The 19,785-nt window shown below is 42.7% G+C and overlaps 1 protein-coding gene across 1 annotated transcript in view; it reads right to left on the bottom strand.

Moving 5' to 3' along the window:
- LOC143280371 (sodium channel protein 1 brain-like) overlaps positions 1 to 19,785 on the bottom strand; it is a 75,212-nt gene that overhangs the window by 18,972 nt on the left and 36,455 nt on the right. The window contains exons 11-17 of the mRNA XM_076585008.1: positions 18,690 to 18,821; positions 13,256 to 13,429; positions 12,415 to 12,504; positions 11,871 to 11,924; positions 7,094 to 7,231; positions 4,533 to 4,643; positions 3,980 to 4,117 (exon numbers count right to left, since the gene is read on the bottom strand). Of these exons, the coding sequence (XP_076441123.1) occupies positions 3,980 to 4,117; positions 4,533 to 4,643; positions 7,094 to 7,231; positions 11,871 to 11,924; positions 12,415 to 12,504; positions 13,256 to 13,429; positions 18,690 to 18,821 (837 nt within the window). The remainder of the gene's footprint in view (positions 1 to 3,979; positions 4,118 to 4,532; positions 4,644 to 7,093; positions 7,232 to 11,870; positions 11,925 to 12,414; positions 12,505 to 13,255; positions 13,430 to 18,689; positions 18,822 to 19,785) is intronic.

The following is a 19,785-nucleotide window of genomic DNA, read 5'->3' as shown; positions in this document are numbered from 1 at the left end:
AGAAATGTTGGTATAAATTCAAATATTCTTCAAGGTTACTATCGATGTTGTATCGAGTACGTGCTCACAGTTTCATTTTTGTGCTGGTATGGAAGTTTGGGAGTGAGGAGTAAGCGTGTTTTGAACGATGTCATGAGTGTATGCTGTAAAATTGTGGGAGTGAAACAAGCCAGTATGCAAGAGGTGTATGAAAAGCTAGTGGTTAAGAAAAGCAGGCAGATGGCAACTGACGACACCCATAGTTTAGCAAAGTACTATGAGCTACTGCCATCAGACGACGCTACAGAACTTTCAAGTTGAAATCCAGAGCTCTAAAGACTTTTATTCCACGTTCAATCCACCTTTTAAATTCTCGAGAAGTGTGGTGTGTGTGTGTGTGTGTGTGTGTGTGTGTGTGTGTGTGTGTGTGTGTGTGTGTGTGTGTGTGTGTGTGTGGTGTGGTATGTGTGTGTGTGTGTGTGTGTGTGTGTGTGTGTGTGCGCGCGCGCGCACTCATGTGAGACGTGTGGAAGTCCGTGCATGATAGGTTGTACCTTGTTCTAGTTGTGTGTGTGTGTGTGTGTGTGTGTGTGTGTGTGTGTGTGTGTGTGTTTACTGAGTTTAAAAACGTGACAATTGGTTATTATGAATGTGCAATATGTAGGATGAATAATGTGTAATATGCAGGATGAATGTACAATGGAATATGCCTAATGTTAACGTTCATATTCTAAATATATTTTTGTTAATAATTACGATGTAATGATTAATTGTAATGTTTTTAAAGCGAATTTGTGAAATGCTTTTATTTGAGAACATATGTTTATTACTCCTGTTTAATTAAGTAATCCGAGTGTGGTGGGTGGGGGGGCGGGGGGGGGGGGGTAGATGGGGGCGGGTGTGTGCTGATTATTTGGTTGTGGTTTTCCGCACCTGATGCGACACTAAAAACACACAATGATCATGGAGTCAAGCTGAACTGAGACAAAATATAATGTGTCTTCTCAGTCAACTAACTCAAGTTCTACGGCCACGTGTTTGGAGAAACTGGTGTCTCCCCAGATTCGGTGAAGATACAAGCCACTGTTGACACACCGCCACCCACACCAATTGCAGAAGTCCGGTCATTCCGTGGCATGACACAGTATATGGCCAGATTCATTCCTGGCTATGCAACAATTACAGAACCGCTCAGAAAATTGACCAAGAAAGACGTGCCATGGCAACGGAGAGATCAAGAACAGCAAGCTTTTGAGAAACTGAAACAAACACTCGCAAGTTCCAAGGTCATGTCATACTTCGACCCTTGCAAAACAACAGAGATGCCAGCCCAGTAGGCTTAGGAGCAATCCTTGTTCAGGAAGGCCGTCCAATATGCTATGGAAGCCGAGCTCTCACAGAAACCGAACAGAGATACTCACAGACAGACAGAGAATTCAGTCCTAGCTGTTGTGTACGGAGTAGAACATTTTCACCTGTATCTGTTTGGCTCATACTTCACAGTAGTCACTGATCACAAACCACTCATCCGGATCATGAACAGCCAAAAGCCTATCACAGCAAGAATGGTGAGATGGCGTCTACAACTGATGCCATACGACATGAATTTGGTCTACATCCCAGGACGAGATGAAAAGAATCCTGCAGACATCCTCATGAAACACACCAATGTGAGAATGCTAGTGAAGCATACATTGCCTACATAACAAAGAATGCTGTACCAAAACCAATGACACTGCAAGAAGTCAAACTAGTCACTGAAGAAGATCAAGCACTCCAGAAGTTGATGCATGCGATACAAACAAGCCGCTGGGACGATCCAGAAATTTCAGGACTTGTCAGATTTCGCGATGAACTCTCTGTCCATGATGGATTGATTCTCAGATAACATCGCATTGTCATCCCTGCTACTCTTCGTCAAAAAGCGGTAGCTGTTGCTCATCATGGTCACCAAGGCATTGTCAAAACCAAGTAGTGCACCCGTGAGAAGATCTGGTTTCCAGGATTTGACAAATTGGAAGAGGACACAGTCAAATCTTACATAACATGCCAAGCATCATACAGTGGTTCTAACTCCCGAGAACCACTTCAACCAACCCCACTATCCTCTGAACCATGGAATTCCCTTGTCATTGACTTTGCTGGCCCTTTCTCGTCCGGCGATTACCTGCTCGTGGTCATAGACGAGTACAGTCGCTACCAGAAGTGGAAATCATCTCTTCAACATCTGCAAAAGCAATCTTGCCCAAGCTTGAAGCAATTTTCTCTCGCCAAGGAATCCCCATCACTGTCAAAACAGATAATGGCCCTCCATTCAATGGTGAAGACTTTGCCAACTTCATGACCAGTTTTGGGATACATCACAGGAAGATCACACCCATATGGCCAGAGGCAAATGGAGAAGCAGAACGCTTCATAGCCACTCTGAACAAGAACATTCGCTATGTATTACTGAAGGCATACACAGCTGGAAGTCCATCTCCTTCCTTTTCTTCGGCTGTATAGAGGCACTCCCTATGCCTCTACCCAAATGTCCCCCTTTAAAGCCCTCACTGGCAGAAAGATGAAGATTGGTCTGCCTACCATACCTTCCAGTCCCACCATCGCCACCAGCATCCACACAAACATCTGCGTACGTGACCGCATCAGCAAGCAGATGTGTGACTATGCTGATGACAAAAGACACACCTGTCCCTCAACACTTCAACCTGGTGACTATGTTCTAGTGTACCAGAGATAGAAGAACAAACTGACACCTCCATATTCCCCCCCCCCCCCCCGCCCTAGATCATTACCCAGAAGAAAGGCAGCATGGTGACAGCACGCCGTGGTCAGAACACTTCCATCACCCGCAACTCTTCGCACTTCAAACCTGTGCAAGGCATGATGCCCACACGCCTTGAAGAGGAGGAGGAGGAGGAAGAAGATGTCAACACCAGCGCTGAAGCTGAGGTGGACGAGCCGCATCGCACTACCCCTGACTCTGCAACTGCAAGTGCCGACCCTGATGCCACTACGAAGCCCAGGTCGCTACAGTCAGCTGTCCAGACACCACCCAGGTCACTACGGTCTCCTATCCAGACACCGAAGACAACGCTCAAAACTTTACGACCAACACCCGCAACACTACCTGGCACAGGCATCACTGTCTCTGTCACTGCTACTACCACAGCAATCCTGATGGTGATGATGATGACGATGGTGATGACAGTGACAATGATGATGATCATTGGTTCACACATCTCAATTAAGAAAATGAAGACGATGACGCCGGTGATAAAGTTAATGATGATGGAGAACACGCAAAATCCGTCGTCCAGCAATTTTCTATAGGTGTTCTTCCTCAATCGTTCCACCTGAAGGCATGATGTACCATGGGCCACTCAACAGATACGAGACAGTAATAAAACAAACAACATATTCACAATATGAAATGACGAGATGAAAATGTTTCTCCAAAGGTTAGATCAGTGTGAGCTCTACCATAACAACCATTTTAGTAAACACTGGTGCATACTGAATGTCCTTGAAACACACAGTGATAATATCTTTCGTCATTGTATTTGTATTGTATTATTCTTTTTTGTCACAACAGATTTCTCTGTGTGAAAATCGGGCTGCTCTCCCCAGGGAGAGCACGACGTTACACTGAGAGCACCACCTTTTCTTTCATTTTTTTCTGCATACAGTTTTGTGTTAGTTTGTTTTGTTTGTTGTTTTTTTTCCCCTATTGAAGTGGATTTGTCTACAGAATTTTGCCAAGAAGAACCCTTTTGTTGCTGTGGGTTATTTTCACGTGCGCTAAGTGCATGCTACATCTTGTGATGAAGCACAAAAACTGAAGAAGTCAATCCTGTAGGAAAGAAAAAAAGAAGCCCAAACATGAAGGAGAAACACGTGGGGAACATTTTAGTCCTCCAGGAGGAGCTGTCTTCGCCAACACATCCTAAATCTAACCTCATCCAGTGACTGACATGGAAGGACTGGACAAAGACGTTACCTCATACCAGACGCAGGTCAGCTTGTATTGGGAGTACTCCACCCCCAAAACAATCATGTTGAGCATGACTACGCTCATCAACACCAGTTCAAAGCGGTCACTGACAGCCAAGTTGTAGAACACCATCTGGAATCGTGTCTGCAATGGCACCATGCAAAGTCATACACACAACATTTTCCAAACTGTCCGTAGCTATTCAGTCACATCACAGAACTTAGAGTACATTAACATTTATTAGTATGTCCTTTGCAATTCAATCACATCATACAACTTTGGTTACATTAACATCTGCCAAATGGTCCATCAATTTTTAATTCCATCTTACTACTTACGGTGCATTGATATTTGCCAGTTTCTTAGCGACTATTCAACCAAGTCAGAATACTTAGGGTACAGTGACATTTGCAAAATTGTTCATTACTATTCAGTTACATCATACAACTTGTGGTGCACTGACATTTGCCAGATTGTTACTATGTAATCACTTCATACTAGATATCATTCAATGACATTTACCAGTCTCCCCCTTACACATACAAATTGACGCCCTTACCCGGGGTGGGGGGATGATCTTCTTTGGTTTACGGGTGCTCATCTTCTTCAGGGTGTTGTAATAGTTGCGCTGGGTGGTAGTCAGGAAGCCGTCCAGGTAGCTGCCCTCGTACTGCAGACACGCCCACATAACTCACATCATGTTACAAAAGCAGTCCACCACTATCAAAATCCTCTGAAAAAATTTTAAAACAAGACCAACGTGGGATGGAAATAACTAGTTTGTGTGTCAACGTGTCAGTGTACTTTCACCAAGTCTTAGTCACTTTTACTTTACTGTTTAAATGTACTTGGAATGTTATTTGATGTCAATGTTTTGTCTTCACAGATATGCATTATGTTATGTTGTTGCTAATTCCTAACCGAGTGGTAACCTTTCCATTGTGATTCGTGTATATGTGCTTTCCACTTGCATCTCTGACGATGTGCTCGTTTGTGTCTTTTTTAGGCACTGTTTCCTTTTCATTTCTTTTTTTTATCCTTACAGTTATAATAAAACAATAGAAAACCCTTTGTGACTGGCCTCTAGATGAACCTGGCTTGTGTGTGGATCTGTCACTCCTGTAATTCTTTAATCCTTTTATCCTCCACATCCAAATTCAACCCAAAACAACATAAACATCCTGTCTAACAACACAGTTCGTGGTTACAAAATTGGCATAATCTCTCCCTGAACGTGTGCACAGAAACACAAATCATCCAAATATTTAGCTCAACAGTCTTGTTTTGGAGTGTGACCCGAAGCTGTCTTTGCAGCTCGCTTGGTCAATATAAATAGCTTTGAGGCATTCATTGGGCATAGTTAATAAGTATTCACCGGCCGGGCTGCCCGGCCCATTTGTGCATCCCCCAAGGCAAGCTTCTCACTACACTGATGCACTTTCTTCTTTTCTTCTTCTGTCTTAGTATTGTAACAAAACAATAGAAGAACCATTTGTGACTGGCCTCTACATATCCTGGCCTGTGTGTGGATCTTTCACCCCTTTAATCTTTAATCCTTTTATCCTCCACATCCTAATTCAATCCAAAACAACAACCGCAAACCTCTACCACCCGGGTCACTTACTGACAAAAAGAAGATTAAAGATGGTATCATGGTCTCTAGTCAATTTCGAGGACTTGGCAAGTCAAAATACCGAATTTGATATAAATACTGGAAGGAAGACACGAGTTCTAACAGGTTATTCTATTCCGTCAGTTAAAGACACTTGTAAGCCCACATTTTTCTCGCAATCCCATGATTTCTCTCACTTCGAGGGAAATCGTGGAAATGCGAGAAACCGTGGTCGTTCCCCTCCTACGTTTTCTCTCAATTACGAGAAATCGCGGAGGACGCCCTCACGATTTCTCACAATGTGTGAGAAATCGTGGGAAGTCCTGATCTTTATCAAAGATATTTTCTTTGTCATCGGAGTTGATTTGTCTTTTCCCAATGCAAATCTAAGAGAAAAAATGAGAGCGAGAAAAAGAAACGAGAAATGGGGGGAACGACAACGACGATCATGATAATGACAGTGGCATTAGCGAAAACATCAAAAATAGACGGTGAACGTGATGACACAGTACTGGTTAAAAAAAAAGAAGTGTGAATGTCTGTGCATGTCTGTGAGTGAGTGAGTGAGTGATTGAGTGAGTGCGTGAGTGAGTGCGTGCGTGCGTGCGTGCGCGTGCGTGCGTGCGTGTGTGTGTGTGTGATTGTGTGTTTCCTTGTGTGTGTTTATTTGGCTGGTTGATTTGGTCTTCTTTCACTCTGCTTTTAAAACATTTTCATGTTCTAAGTATCTTCTATAAGACTAAGAATCTATTTTCAGTGCAGTCTCGCATGCGAAAGGATGCTGACACAAACAGATGAACAAATGAACAAGCATGAAGTGAAGAATATTCTAAATAAATGTGACATAAAAGTTTGCATTACATGATGCAACAAACATCAAAACTATTTGGTCCTCCCTACGTGAGGACAGAGCATTGTAAAATACCTTTTTTTGCTATCCCGCCTTTTTCACTTTTCTTTTTCTCTCTTTCATTTTTCTCTGAGATTTACATTGGGAAAAAACAAGAAACCAACGCCAATGATAAAAGAAATATTTTGGATAAAAACAAGGGGGACTTATTACGATTTCTCACAATGTGTGAGAAATCGTTGGGGCGCCCCCCGCGATTTCTCGCAATTGAGAGAAAACGTGGGGAGGAGTAAAAATCGTGGGATTGCGAGAAATCGTGGGCTTACAACAATGACAACTGACATCTCACTGGACTAATCAAATGATTTCAGTGGTCTCATTCACACCTACCATCCCACCACGTATAGTACCAACACCATTTGCTATTGTCTAGAATATACCAGCAAAAAAGTTTACCACACATACACACACACACACACACACACAAACACACTAACACAGAGGTAACCGAGACTGAGTAATTTCATAGACTCACTGTCTTTACTAACTCACCAGAGCAACAACAACAACAACAAAAAATCCACCCAACATTATCTGGTGTTCTGTCTTGCAAAGACCGGTCATCACATAAGATGCGTCGTCATGCTCAATGTCTGACCTTTTTCTTCAGCACGTTGAAGTTGTCAATGATGACCCCAATGACCAGGTTGAGGGAGAAGAAAGAGCCGCAGATAATGAAGGCCACAAAGTACAGGTAAGAGTACGGCGATGCTTCGAAGCGCGGCTGTACGTCCACCTGCCAAGTGAAGAAACAAGTGTGCTGTCTGGTGGATACAGCGTTGCATGGTGGTGATCCACTTTCTTCTCAAAATAATGGGTACTTTTCCCCACCTCTTTTCTTTTCTTTTTTTCATGCGTTGGTCTTTTTTGGCTCGCGCATGTGTTTATACAATGTATGGGAGGAGACAATTAAGAAAGCACCGTTTCGAATCCATGTATGGAACCTTGCCACATTTCTGGAAAAAAAGTCTACTTGGACAAAAAGTGGCACGGCATGTGACACCGATTTGCTTGAAAGCCCGAGTTATCAGTTGGTCTCTACATTTTTGTGGTGTGTTTATTTGTTTATCGTGCTCTGTTCTGGATATTATTTATGTCAATGTGCGCGTCTTATTTTCATTTGCTCTAAGACTAATTTGATATTTTATATTCGTCATATTTGTGCATTCATTTACAAACTGGCACATATGAATGCTGTTCACTTGACCCTGGTTGTCGTGTCAGCGACCATCTTCGTCCTGCCTACGATACTCACCGCCTTTTGGCACGTTTTTCACGTGTCCAGCCCTCTCATACCGTCCGACCTCTGCTCTCGTACTGCCACTGTCACCATGGTAAACATCAATGACATCAGAGCTTTGCTTAGAATGCCATGGCATAAACACTGCAGACTACACGATGACAGGACACGGCGCATCATCAGCTTGGGCATCGGCAAACTGAAAACGAAGAGAGGAACCGGAGCGGGCCGACTTCGCCGTTTGTGGGTCTCTGTCCCCTGCACTGACCGTCCTCCTGTCTCCGATGTCAGCCGTGCTGTTGCTGTCACTGTCACTGACAACGTTACATCTGCTGACCTGTTTGGCATATCCTCTGACATTGTTCCCGCTGTGTGTGACGTCAGCACTACTGACAGTACCCCTGATGTGTTACCTGTGTGTGTTGACACATCCACTTTATGCGGCGCTGTTTGTGCTGCTTCCAACCTCAACACACGTGTTCCTGCTAACATTTTTACTTCCCGTGACATTGTCCCCTCTAATGACAATATTCCAAACTGTAATGTATCTCCCGTGATAGCCTCTGCTCCGCTTCCTACTCCTGCCACACCTGTCACAACTCCCGGACCTTTTTCTTCCTTTCCATTGTCCTCCACTGCTCAGTCACCATCTTCTTCTTCCACTGTCTGTCTGCCTGACTCACCTGCTTCACCATTAGATTCCTCTCTCCTTACCTCTGAAATCTTTCATGCCTGTCTGTTCAATGCTTAGTCTGTCTGCCCTGATCAAAAGACTGAATATTTCTGATTTTATTTTTGAAAATAACTTTTGATATCGTATTTCTTACCGAAACCTGGTTAAAGTCACAAGGTCACGAACCCAAACTTAAAAACTGCCCCCCCCCCCCCCCCCCTGGATACTAAACTATGTCACTTCCTCGACTGTCTCGTGGAGGTGGCATCGCCACTGTCTACGGAGACATCTTGCAGTCTTCCCTCTCCTTCACCCACAACAACGCCTTTCCACATGATACCTTCGAAATGTTAGAGGTCACTCTCAGTGTTCCCGGTCACTCATTCATCTTCTGTTGTCTCTATCGTCCTCCTCCTAGTCGTAAAATAACCTAACATCTTCTCTGTTTCACGATGAGTTCCGAACACTACTTGATTACTACAACCTTCGTTCTGGTAAACTTATCATCCTCGGAGATTTCAATTTTCGACAACCAAACTTCCACTGATGTCAAAAGCCTATGTCTATCTCTGTCCACTCATTCTCTCTCTCAGTTCGTTGCAGAACCGACACACAGATCTGGTCATACGTTGGACTGGCTCATCGCACGTGACTCTGATGCCATGGTTGCGTCAGTGACTGTAACTGACAAACTTTCTTCCGACCATTCTGCTGTTATATTCTTGCTTACTATTTCAAAACCTACCAGAACCAAAAAAATCTTATCGCAACCTGAAATCAATCAACATTAACACAGTTTCTTCTCAAGCTGCTGAACGCCTTTCCAAAATTTCTTCCTGTACCGACGTATCTACACATTACAACACTGTCCTCTCTCAACTGTTGGATGAACATGCACCCCCACTACCCGCATGCTCCCTGACAGACCTTCCGCCCCATGGTATACACAAGACATTCGACTTGCAAAACGCAAACGTCGCCAACTGGAAAGACGATGGTGATCAACAAAACTGCAAATTTTTCACAATCAAATATTCCGAAAACAAATAAATAAAGGCAAGCATATGATCTCATCAGCAAAGACAAACTTCTTTTCTTCTCAAGTTCTCGATGCCACATCCACCAAATCTCTTTACTCCATCATGTCAAATCTTCTTGGAACTGCAAAAAGACTCCTCTTCCTCCTGCCTACACTTTATCTGAACTCCCCAATGTCTTCTCCTCTTTCTTTTTCAACAAAGTCCAAAATATTCGTACCATCTTAGACCAGCTGTCTTTCCAACCTGTGCATCCTGATCCTCAATTCAGCGGCACTCCTCTCCATTCCTTTAATCCATTGACTGAAACAGAAGTTCATGAAATCCTGAAAGAAATGACAATAAAATCTTGTGAACTCGATCCTATACCAGCCTCGGTCTTTTCCCAGTGTGTTTCACAGCTTCTCCCACAATCACCAATATTGTCAACTCATCCCTTCTCACTGCAACGTTTCCACCCACTTTCAAAACTGCAATCGTCCGGCCTCTTCTGAAGAAACCCAACCTTGACGCAGACATTTTGAAAAACTATCAACCAGTTTCTAATCTTCCATTCATGTCCAAACTCCTTGAAAAAGCTGTCCTGAAGCAGCTGAACAACCATCTTTTTTTCAACAATCTCGTCCACCCATTTCAGTCCGCCTATCGCGCTGACCACAGCACCGAAACCACTCTCCTCCACATTCTGAATAATCTACTGCTAGCGTCCGACTCAGGAAAAATTTCCCTTCTCACTCTTCTCGACTTGTCAGCCGCCTTTGACACGATAGACCATTCAATCCTTCTTTCCCGTCTTCATTTTACATTTGGTATCAACGGCACTGTTTCAAATCTTATCTCACTGATCGATTCCAGTCTGTCATTGTTGATCATTTCCAATCTGAACCCGTTAAAATCGAACAGGGAATCCCACAGGGATCTGTTTTAGGCCGAGTGCTCTTCACACTGTACACGGCTCCTCTCGCTGAAATTATCAACCGCCATGTCAGTCATCATTCTTATGCGGATGACACTCAACTCCAGAAGAGTGATACCCATGAAAAATTGTTGTCGCTCTTGCAAGAAACATCCAACTGCTTCCTGCACATTCAAAACTGGATGACTAAATAATTTACAATTGAACGTGGACAAAACTGAAGCAATGATCATAGGAACTAAACAAAAACTGTCTTCCATCACAACTGACACAACCAAACTTGGCAGTACATCCATCCCTCTTACCAGGTCAGTCAGGAACCTCGGTGATGTCCTTGACAATACACTGTCCATGCAAAAATTTATCAGTCAGACATGTCAGTACTGCTACTATCAACTGTGGCGTATCAGTTCCGTCCGGAAATATCTGTCCACCGACGCAACATCTAGACTTGTTTCTCTCATTCTCTCTCGCCTTGGCTACTGTAACTTGTTTGGTTTGCCTGGTTCATCCATTCAGTCCCTTCAGTGCATACAAAACTCTGCTGCCCGACTCGTCCTCAGAAAGAAAAGATCTGAGCACATCACTCCTTTTTTGCAACGTCTCCACTGGCTTCCTGTCTCACACCGAATAAAATACAAGATCAGCACTCTATGTTATAGATGTATTCACAAAACTGCCCCTTCCTATCTTCGTGGGTGTCTTCACCTCTACACTCCATCTCGCTCACTACGATCGACTTCGGATCCACTCTGTTTACGCATACCCAGATTCAAACACTCGACTGTTGGCCGCCGTTCTTTCTCTGTCTCTGGACCTTGCAATTGGAATGAACTTACTCTTTCGCTTCGTCAAGTCTCCACACTCAACTCTTTCAAGTCTGGCCTTGGAAACCACCTCTTCCCAAAATAGCCTCCCTTCCCTGCCTCTTCCTTGTCTTTAGTTTCTCCAGTTTTAGAGTTATGCATGCGTGTGAATGACTGGTGCGAAAGCGCTTTGATTCGTCTCTGCACAAGATTTAGCGCTATATAAATACCATTATTATTATCATTATTAATTTCAAGTGAATGAATCGCGAAGAGAAGGTGCTGCTGCAATACAACGATATTGCGTTCTGGATGTTGGTTTAATTGCTGTAAGAAAAAAAAATCCAAATCTGATTTGCAAACACAACCGTGTAACTGTATAGTATATATATATATTACACATTTCATTTCCAAGATTAACCTTTGGTATCCCATTCAGCAATCCTGCCTACAGAATAATCATCCACTCGAAAAAAACCATAATTATAACTCAGCGCCTCTCTTTCTCTCTCTCACTCCTTCTCTAATATACACATGCATGCACTGCACGCACGCACCCACACATATGTATGTACACCCGCCCCAGACGCGCACGCAGATACGCATACACACAGACAAAAAAACAGACAAACACACACACACACACACACACACACACACACACACACACACACACACACACACACACACAACAACAACTCACTTCTGTAGCATCCACGGCATCATGCATGATCTCCATCCAACCTTCAAACGTGGCCTGAAGACAAACGTTTTGGGATATATACTGCACCACTTTTCGTTCCACACCAGTGCACGCACATAGTCACGCACACAACAAGTACGCACGCGCTTTTTGACAGAGGTGTGTGTGTGTGTGTGTGTGTGTGTGTGTGTGTGTGTGTGTAGATGTGCACATGCACTAGTGTATGTATGCATGTTTGCATGCATGTATGTATGTATGGTTGTATATATGGTTGTATGTCTTTGAGAGAGAGAAGGGGTGAGGGACAGATGGACGGTTCATTTGCAGTCACTGGAAACAGAAACGGGAAAAACAAACAAACAAAAAAACACCTACTAAAGCCATGGAAGTTTTAGAGCCGACCCACCGATCAACCCATCCCACTGACCTAACAGCTAGTTATCAATAAATCAACCAGTCATCATCTACTCCAAAGAACAACTGATTGGCTGACAGAACTGACCATGAAACCAGACTGGTCAGACACACACAAGCTAACACTCACGACTTGGAAGAGAGCCAGAAAGCCGCTTGCTGCGTTGTCAAAGTTGATGTTGGAGTTGTACCAATACCAATTTGGGTTCTTTTCACATTCCTTCCTGACAAAATCGGATTCGCGATGATGATGATGACAATGTTAATAACAATGGTAAATAGATGATCATACATTTTGTTTATACACTAATGAAATGCAGCCCTACCCATGGGAATCAAGGAGAATGACTTAATAGATTATTTGGAATCAATATAAAATCACAATTTACCTATTCTTGTCCACAATACATTGAGTGGTGTGTTATGTACATGTTAATGTTTGTGTGTATGTAGATATATAATTTATGTGCATGCGTGTGCTTGTGAGTGCGCGTCTGAATGTGTATTACACAAACACAGACAGATAAACTGAATGGCGAACATAAATGGATCGTGAAAGGGAGCGGGGTCTTGGGTTCGATCTCGGTAAAGGCACCTGCTTGGTCACGTCAAGGGTTCCTGGTCAACACACGTACAAACATGCAAGCGTCGAAATCACCCTCATGCGTGTACATAGGTAGAAGATCAAATAGGCATGTTAAAAATCCTGTTATCCATGTCAGGTTTCAGACTTGTAATTCCACGAAAACGGATTATGGATGCCTAAGCAACGGGATAAAAATGGTCAAGCAAGTAAAATCCCATTCGCAGATTCGACAGCATGTATGAGGCATACCCCACGATGTCAAATGACACAAACATACTTGATACAATCGAAAAAGCAAATAAGACCAGTTGAAGAACCGATCTCGATTTGACAAACAGATTGCACAGAAGAGACAAGTGACAAAACAAGCACAAAGTTTAATTACTGGCCTGGTTCTGACGCTCTGGACCCTATTCTGGCTGTGCTTGTATATGCACTTATAGAACTTGCCCCTGAAGAACTGCACGCCCATGACGCAGAAGATGAGCCAGAACAGCATACTGACCACGAAGACATTCAAGATGGCTGGAATGGCGCGCATCAGCGAATTAACCACGATCTGCCCAAAATAAGGTGACAATGAATGCGTGCCATTCCGCAAATTCACCATCTCATCAAGATTAAGACCATTAGTAAAATGAAATTCTCAAATAAAACTCTTGCATGCAAAAGCATTATGAACAATAGAGACCAGGTCTTTATGGCTTTCGCTTGACACATATTTTATCCACCACAAGAATTATGTGATAACAAGAAAGGAAAAGCTTTAATGAGTCATATACGATTTAAAAAAGAAGTTCTCCTCCGAAACAACAACAAACATCCGAGGAGTGCTGAGCGGCAACCGGCAGCCGAACAGTCGTGAATTTCAGAATGAGGTCACCGTCAATATCACTGTGACTGGTCCCGAAACCTGGTTTGGTCGTAGGTGGCTGAACTGCTGAACGCAAAACCAACATTCTCCATTCCTTGCGGTTGTGGGACAGCAGGGCCTGACTTTCAGAAAGCTCCTCTGTCCACTCAGTGATATTATCTACCCATTTCTTTTGCAGTCTGCCTCGTTTCAGTTCCTCATGAACTGTTCCCTTAAGGATGGTCTTGGAGAACCCATCAGATCTTGTCATGTGGCCACACCAATTCATTTTCCTTGTTTTCTGCGGTCAGTAGGTCTTCATTCTGAGCAAGGCGATGTTTGATGGTTTTCCAGACTTCCTTCATTTGTTATGTGGTCTTTGTAGGATATGCCAAAGAGTCAACTGAAGCATCTAATTTCCGCTGCTTGGATCCCTCTGAAGCTCCGCTGTAAGAGTCCAAAATCCACGTGCACAGTAGAAAATCGAGAGAACCAGAGCTTGCATGAGCTTCAGCTTTGTTTTTGTCTCTCCATATGACCTAATTTGGACTAAGATCAATGTAAGCGGACAACAGCTTGACACCGTAAAGCTGTGTAAGTACCTTGGCACCATCATCAGAAATAAAGGGCCCGAGACCAAAATGCTGGCAAGAGCTGTGCAGACTGCAACAACACTGGCAGAATGATGTGCACGAGATCAAACAGACTCGTAGAAATCACGGAGTTAATCATTCGAGTTCTGACTGGCATACAACTCGGAACGTTCGAAGTCGTGACTGATTTGTAGTTGGTAAGTGTCAAAACTGTCCAAAAATATCAGTTTAGAACCCGTTAGCTCCACCATTAGAAACTATGTTTTGTCGAACCAAACTTTAAGTATTGGAATATAAACATTTATACCATTGTCAGGTAGGCTTGTCAACACTAATCAACATTTCATTGCACTGGCAAATGTTAGGATCGAATCCGAAACCGACACTTTTTCTGGAATATGACACTTGTCAACCAAATCAAGTAACCGTTAAGTATAACATTATGTATATGGAGTGAAGATACTGTCATGTATTCTCTAGAAGAGAATGAACTATAATAATAATAATATTTTATTTGTATATAGCGCTATAATACAAGCACAAGCAAGCTCTAAGCGCTTTACAATTCAGTACCTAAAACGAAACAAGAAAGCATATAAAAAGTAGTAGAAACATAAAACAGAATCATTAATATTATATAAACACAATGCATAAAACTCACAAAATAACATAATCTCGATACAACAAATGTTACACTCCAACACTCACACAAACACACACACATAGACACACATGATTAAACCGCTGAGATAACAGCAATTTTCGCTTAAAATACATACATGTAAAAAGAAGCATAATTTTAATCTGCATGCCATAGATTCTGTAAAAATTGTAAAATAAAGTTTTGGATAGAAAAGGTAAAAGGGGTAAAAATCGGGTCATTCTCCCTTTCGAACCACTCCATCACGGTCCATCTACCCACCCCCATTCTTTCTACTCACCCATCACACACCATCACATTGCCATGGGCCTGGGACAACAGCACTATCTGTGTTATGACAAGTATTTTTTGAAGAGATAAGTTTTAAGATTTGCTTTTAAGGTAGATAGATGAGTTGTTTGTCTGAGAGCAATAGGCAGAGAATTCCAAGTTGTTGGGCCGAGGACGGAAAATGACCTCTTTCCTCAGGAGTTAAGGAAATATCGGGGAACAGTTAGCTAGGAGGAATCAAGAGATCTCAATGTTCTGTTTGGCAAGTACGGGTTAACAAGCTCAGAAAGATATGAGGGTGTGGTATCACAATTCAGGCACTGAAAGCATACACAGGCAACTTTATATGCAATTCTGGCTTGAACAGGCAACCAGTGAAGTGTCCGCAGGAGAGCAGTAGCACTCTCAACTTTTTTAGGACGATCGAGCTGCACTATTCTGTATTTTCTGGAGCTTGTAGAGTTTGTCATTGGGAAGGCCAGCTAAGAGAGAATTGCACTAATCTAGGCGGGATAAAATGAAGGCAACAGCAAGTTTGTTGGCAGCATCAACAGACAGGAAGGGGCGGATTTTACTAATCTTACGAAGCTGAAAGTGAAGAACTTTACACAGGTGGTTCACATGAGTCTCCATATCCCCTCCCCAGTCCAGTTCTAATACCCAAACAACATACACACATACCGCCCCCCCCCCCCCCCCCCCCCCCCCCCCACACACACACACAAACAAAAATTCACATCTATTTCTTAAAATCATATCTATAAAACACTTTGATACACAAAGCGGGTTCAGTCACTCATCTGTGAGAAACACTTGACAATTAACAGACAGACAAATGAAGAAATGAATGTATGAACACTAATTTCAGTACGGCTTTCTATGGTCACAAGACGATTTGTCTCACGATTTACGAATGTACTAGTTCGTTCACACACATAATGGAAACTGAAGCATCACGATTACGAACGAAGCCTGAAAAGCACGATGGCGGGAAATAAAAGAAGTAACAATTCTTGAAGAGATGATAGAGAACGACGATGAAGAAGTAGAGATGAGATGTATATGGAGTGATGACCTAGAGGTAACGCGTCCGCCTAGGAAGTGAGAGAATCTGAGCGCGCCGGTTCGAATCACGGCTCAGCCGCCGATGTTTTCTCCCCCTCCACTAGACCTTGAGTGGTGGTCTGGACGCTAGTCATTCGGATGAGACGATAAACCGAGGTCCCGTGTGCACCATGCACTTAGCGCACGTAAAAGAACCCACGGCAACAAAAGGGTTGTTCCTGGCAAAATTCTGTAGAAAAATCCACGTCGATAGGGAAAACAAATAAAACTGCACGCAGGAAAAAATGCAAAAAAAAAGAAATGGGTGGCGCTGTAGTTTAGCGACGCGCTCTCCCTGGTGAGAGCAGCCCGAATTTCACGCAGAGAAATCTGTTGTGATATAAAGAAATACAAATACAAATATATGTCGGTAAGTAAGTATGCACAAACACTGAAGGTGCTGAAACGAAGTCTCAGAGGATGAGATTATCACACATACGTTGCAGACACAGAGACTATACGAGATAAAATCTTCACCATCCGGATATACGGTTTAATCCGAAAGACTTATACCTGTATAGTTGGAATGACAGTCATTCCCTTAGCCACATCGGATCCACAATTCACTAATACTAATATCAAGGTTAAAAGTTCGACAGATACGAACGGAAACTATAAGCAGTTTAGATATTACTACGTTACTATATTATATTACTGCCTGAAAAGAATATTCGCTTTGGGCATGTGGAAGTCATTTGCTTGCGAGTTGAGTATACGGGGTTCAGTCCTACTTCTGCACGCTTTTTCTATTTTCAGGTTTATAATATTAACTACAAAACACATATTAACAATAATTCTCACCTATCGTTGTTCGTATTTTCTAGAATTCTCTTTGTTAGACACATTTTCTCCGGTCTTCTACTGCTTTCAACATCCGCTCTTTTTTCTTTCAGTCTCTTTCTTTCTACATACACCCCGCCCCATAGCTTGAGAAACGTTACATTTGTTTGCATATTTATGAAGAAATAAAATCAAGTTTGTCAACTTGTCACAAGTGAGTCTTAATGGCCTTGCCTCTCTTGTTGAAGCTTTGCATTATTTGCCGTTCGAAGACCAAGCTGACTGTTGGATACTGATCGCCTCTTTCAACAGTCTAGTTGTTTGTCACCGATAGGTTTTCACCAGCTAATACACCATTCTTCTATTTTGCAGACTTTCTGTCTTTTTTTTCTGTCTTTTTTTCTTTTTGTCTGGAGAAGAATCGCCCAATGATGGGTCTGTTATGTGCTGCGTCTCATGTCAGCCTCCTTGTTTATTCTTAATTTCTGTTACATCAGCTGCAGGAACATCTTGATGAAAACGGCCAGCTTGAAACTTGTCAGTCACCTTATCGGAAAAGCCATAGCACAGAAACATCCATTCCTTCGGTCATAGATAGTCTCCTCTCAAACACAGGGGCATGGGAAGGGGTGGGGTGTGGTGTTATAGTGTTCCGGTACGCGTGCGTAAGTGTATAAGTATGACAGTATATCCGAACAGAATTCTCTGTCAGAAACATTTTAATGCTTATGCAGTTCTGTTTTTAGTGCAGTTGATATTCAGTGCCAGCGTATGCATATATATATATATATATATATATATATATACGTGTGTGTGTGTGTGTGTGTGTGTGTGTGTGTGTGTGTGAGGGAAAGACGTTTGTGTGTATGAGTGTGTGTGTATGTGTGTGTGTTCTATGAAAAGCATTTTGTTATAATCTAAGCCTTATCTGCCTGACAGCTGTTATGATCTGATTTATCTCTGAAATATGCCTTTTGATTTGTATGAACACATTGAATGTTTTTCGTTGACAGAGAGCGGTTGAAATGTTGTTGTTTCTCAGGCATGTTTACATTCCGTTGGATGATGTAAGGCGCTTTGAGCAGCACTGGTACTGGATATCGCGCCACGGAAAAAAATATGTATTATTATTATTATTGCCAAGAATGCATTCTCGTTATTTTCTTACATATTTGGAAAGAACTGACTTTTAAGCCAAGTTTGGTGTCGACAGTTATTTCCAGACAATTCTAATATAGACACACACATGCATAAATACACACATCAACACACAGACGGCCAATAAAAGAATCATTACCACACATACACACACACACGTGTGCGCGCGCACACACACACACACACACACATACACTGACAACCGAGTCAGGGCTATTTTTGGACTGTTTAATTAACTACGTTGGCCTAAAACGTAGGACGCCTTGGTTTACAAAGGACAGGAGACGTGCAGTAAAGAATAAATCAGTTTCATGTTTATTTCAGTTCACGCAAACATAGCACTGAAGAGCCGTCTATGAACTCATGGTTTCAGAGTGTGTCTACATATTGCCTTCCTTACCTTCATTCCCTCAATACGACTGATCACACGAAGCGGACGGAAGGCCCTCAGAGCTCGGAAGGCAGTGAAATCAGCGAAACCGCTTGTTTTTCCACCTTCGTCCTCGACGCTGATCACCCCCATCACAGACACCTGCATGACCGTTTGCTATCTTATAACACGAGTTCGTGTTTCTTTCTTGAGTGAATGTGTGAGGTTGTTGGATTTCTGTGTATGGGGTGGGGTGGGGCGGGGAGAGGGAGGGGGGAGGTGTAGGGGGAGGAACGAGGGAGAAGCTGGGGGTGTGGGGGTCTAATTTTGTCTCAATGGCACTAATCTAAACCTGTTCATTCCGGATCCTCTATTAAGCTCACACATGTATTACAGCCAGTAGTGCACAGAGTGCCGTCATTACCGGTACCGTACTGCTGTCAAGACACAGACCCACTTGACAAAGTAGTCATGTTTCGGTCCTTAGTTGAAATGTCTTGGTGTCGATCGTAACTTTCAACGCTTTATCAAACTTCATCCCGCTGCCATCTGTTCTCGCCAAAGCATTTATTTTTCTTAACTCGCACACACACACACACACACACGCACGCACGCACGAACACACACACAAGCGACAAGCGCATGCGCGCGCACAGTGTCCCCATTCACATTTGCTACAACATATTGCCTTGGGATTTTTGACTCACTTGTGTAAACAAAGTGAGTCTATGTTTTAACCCGGTGTTCGGTTGTCTCTGTGTGTGTGTGTGTGTGTGTGTGTGTGTGTGTGGTAAACTTTAACATTGACATTTTCTCTGCAAATACTTTGTCAGTTGACACCAAATTAGGCATAAAAATAGGAAAAATTCAGTTCTTTCCAGTCATCTTGTTTAAAACAATACTGCATCTCTGGGATGCGCACAAAAAAAAAAAAAATGAAGCCTAATTATATGCAAACTGCATTTACTGTTATATTTATATTTTTTGTATTTTCTAAACTTGGCACTTTGATCTGATATTCTGACCCAACAACAAGAGCAGTCATTATTATCATTTTTTGTTCAAACAGGAACTTCTTTTGCTAAGCATGGAAGTTTTATTTATTTTGCAAACATTCTGGTGCAGA

The sequence above is a fragment of the Babylonia areolata genome, chromosome 3, assembly GCF_041734735.1.
Source record: "Babylonia areolata isolate BAREFJ2019XMU chromosome 3, ASM4173473v1, whole genome shotgun sequence".
In the NCBI taxonomy this organism is placed as follows: Eukaryota; Metazoa; Mollusca; class Gastropoda; order Neogastropoda; family Buccinidae; genus Babylonia; species Babylonia areolata.
Note: the sequence above shows the minus strand (reverse complement) of the source record. Positions and strands in the feature narration are given on the sequence as shown.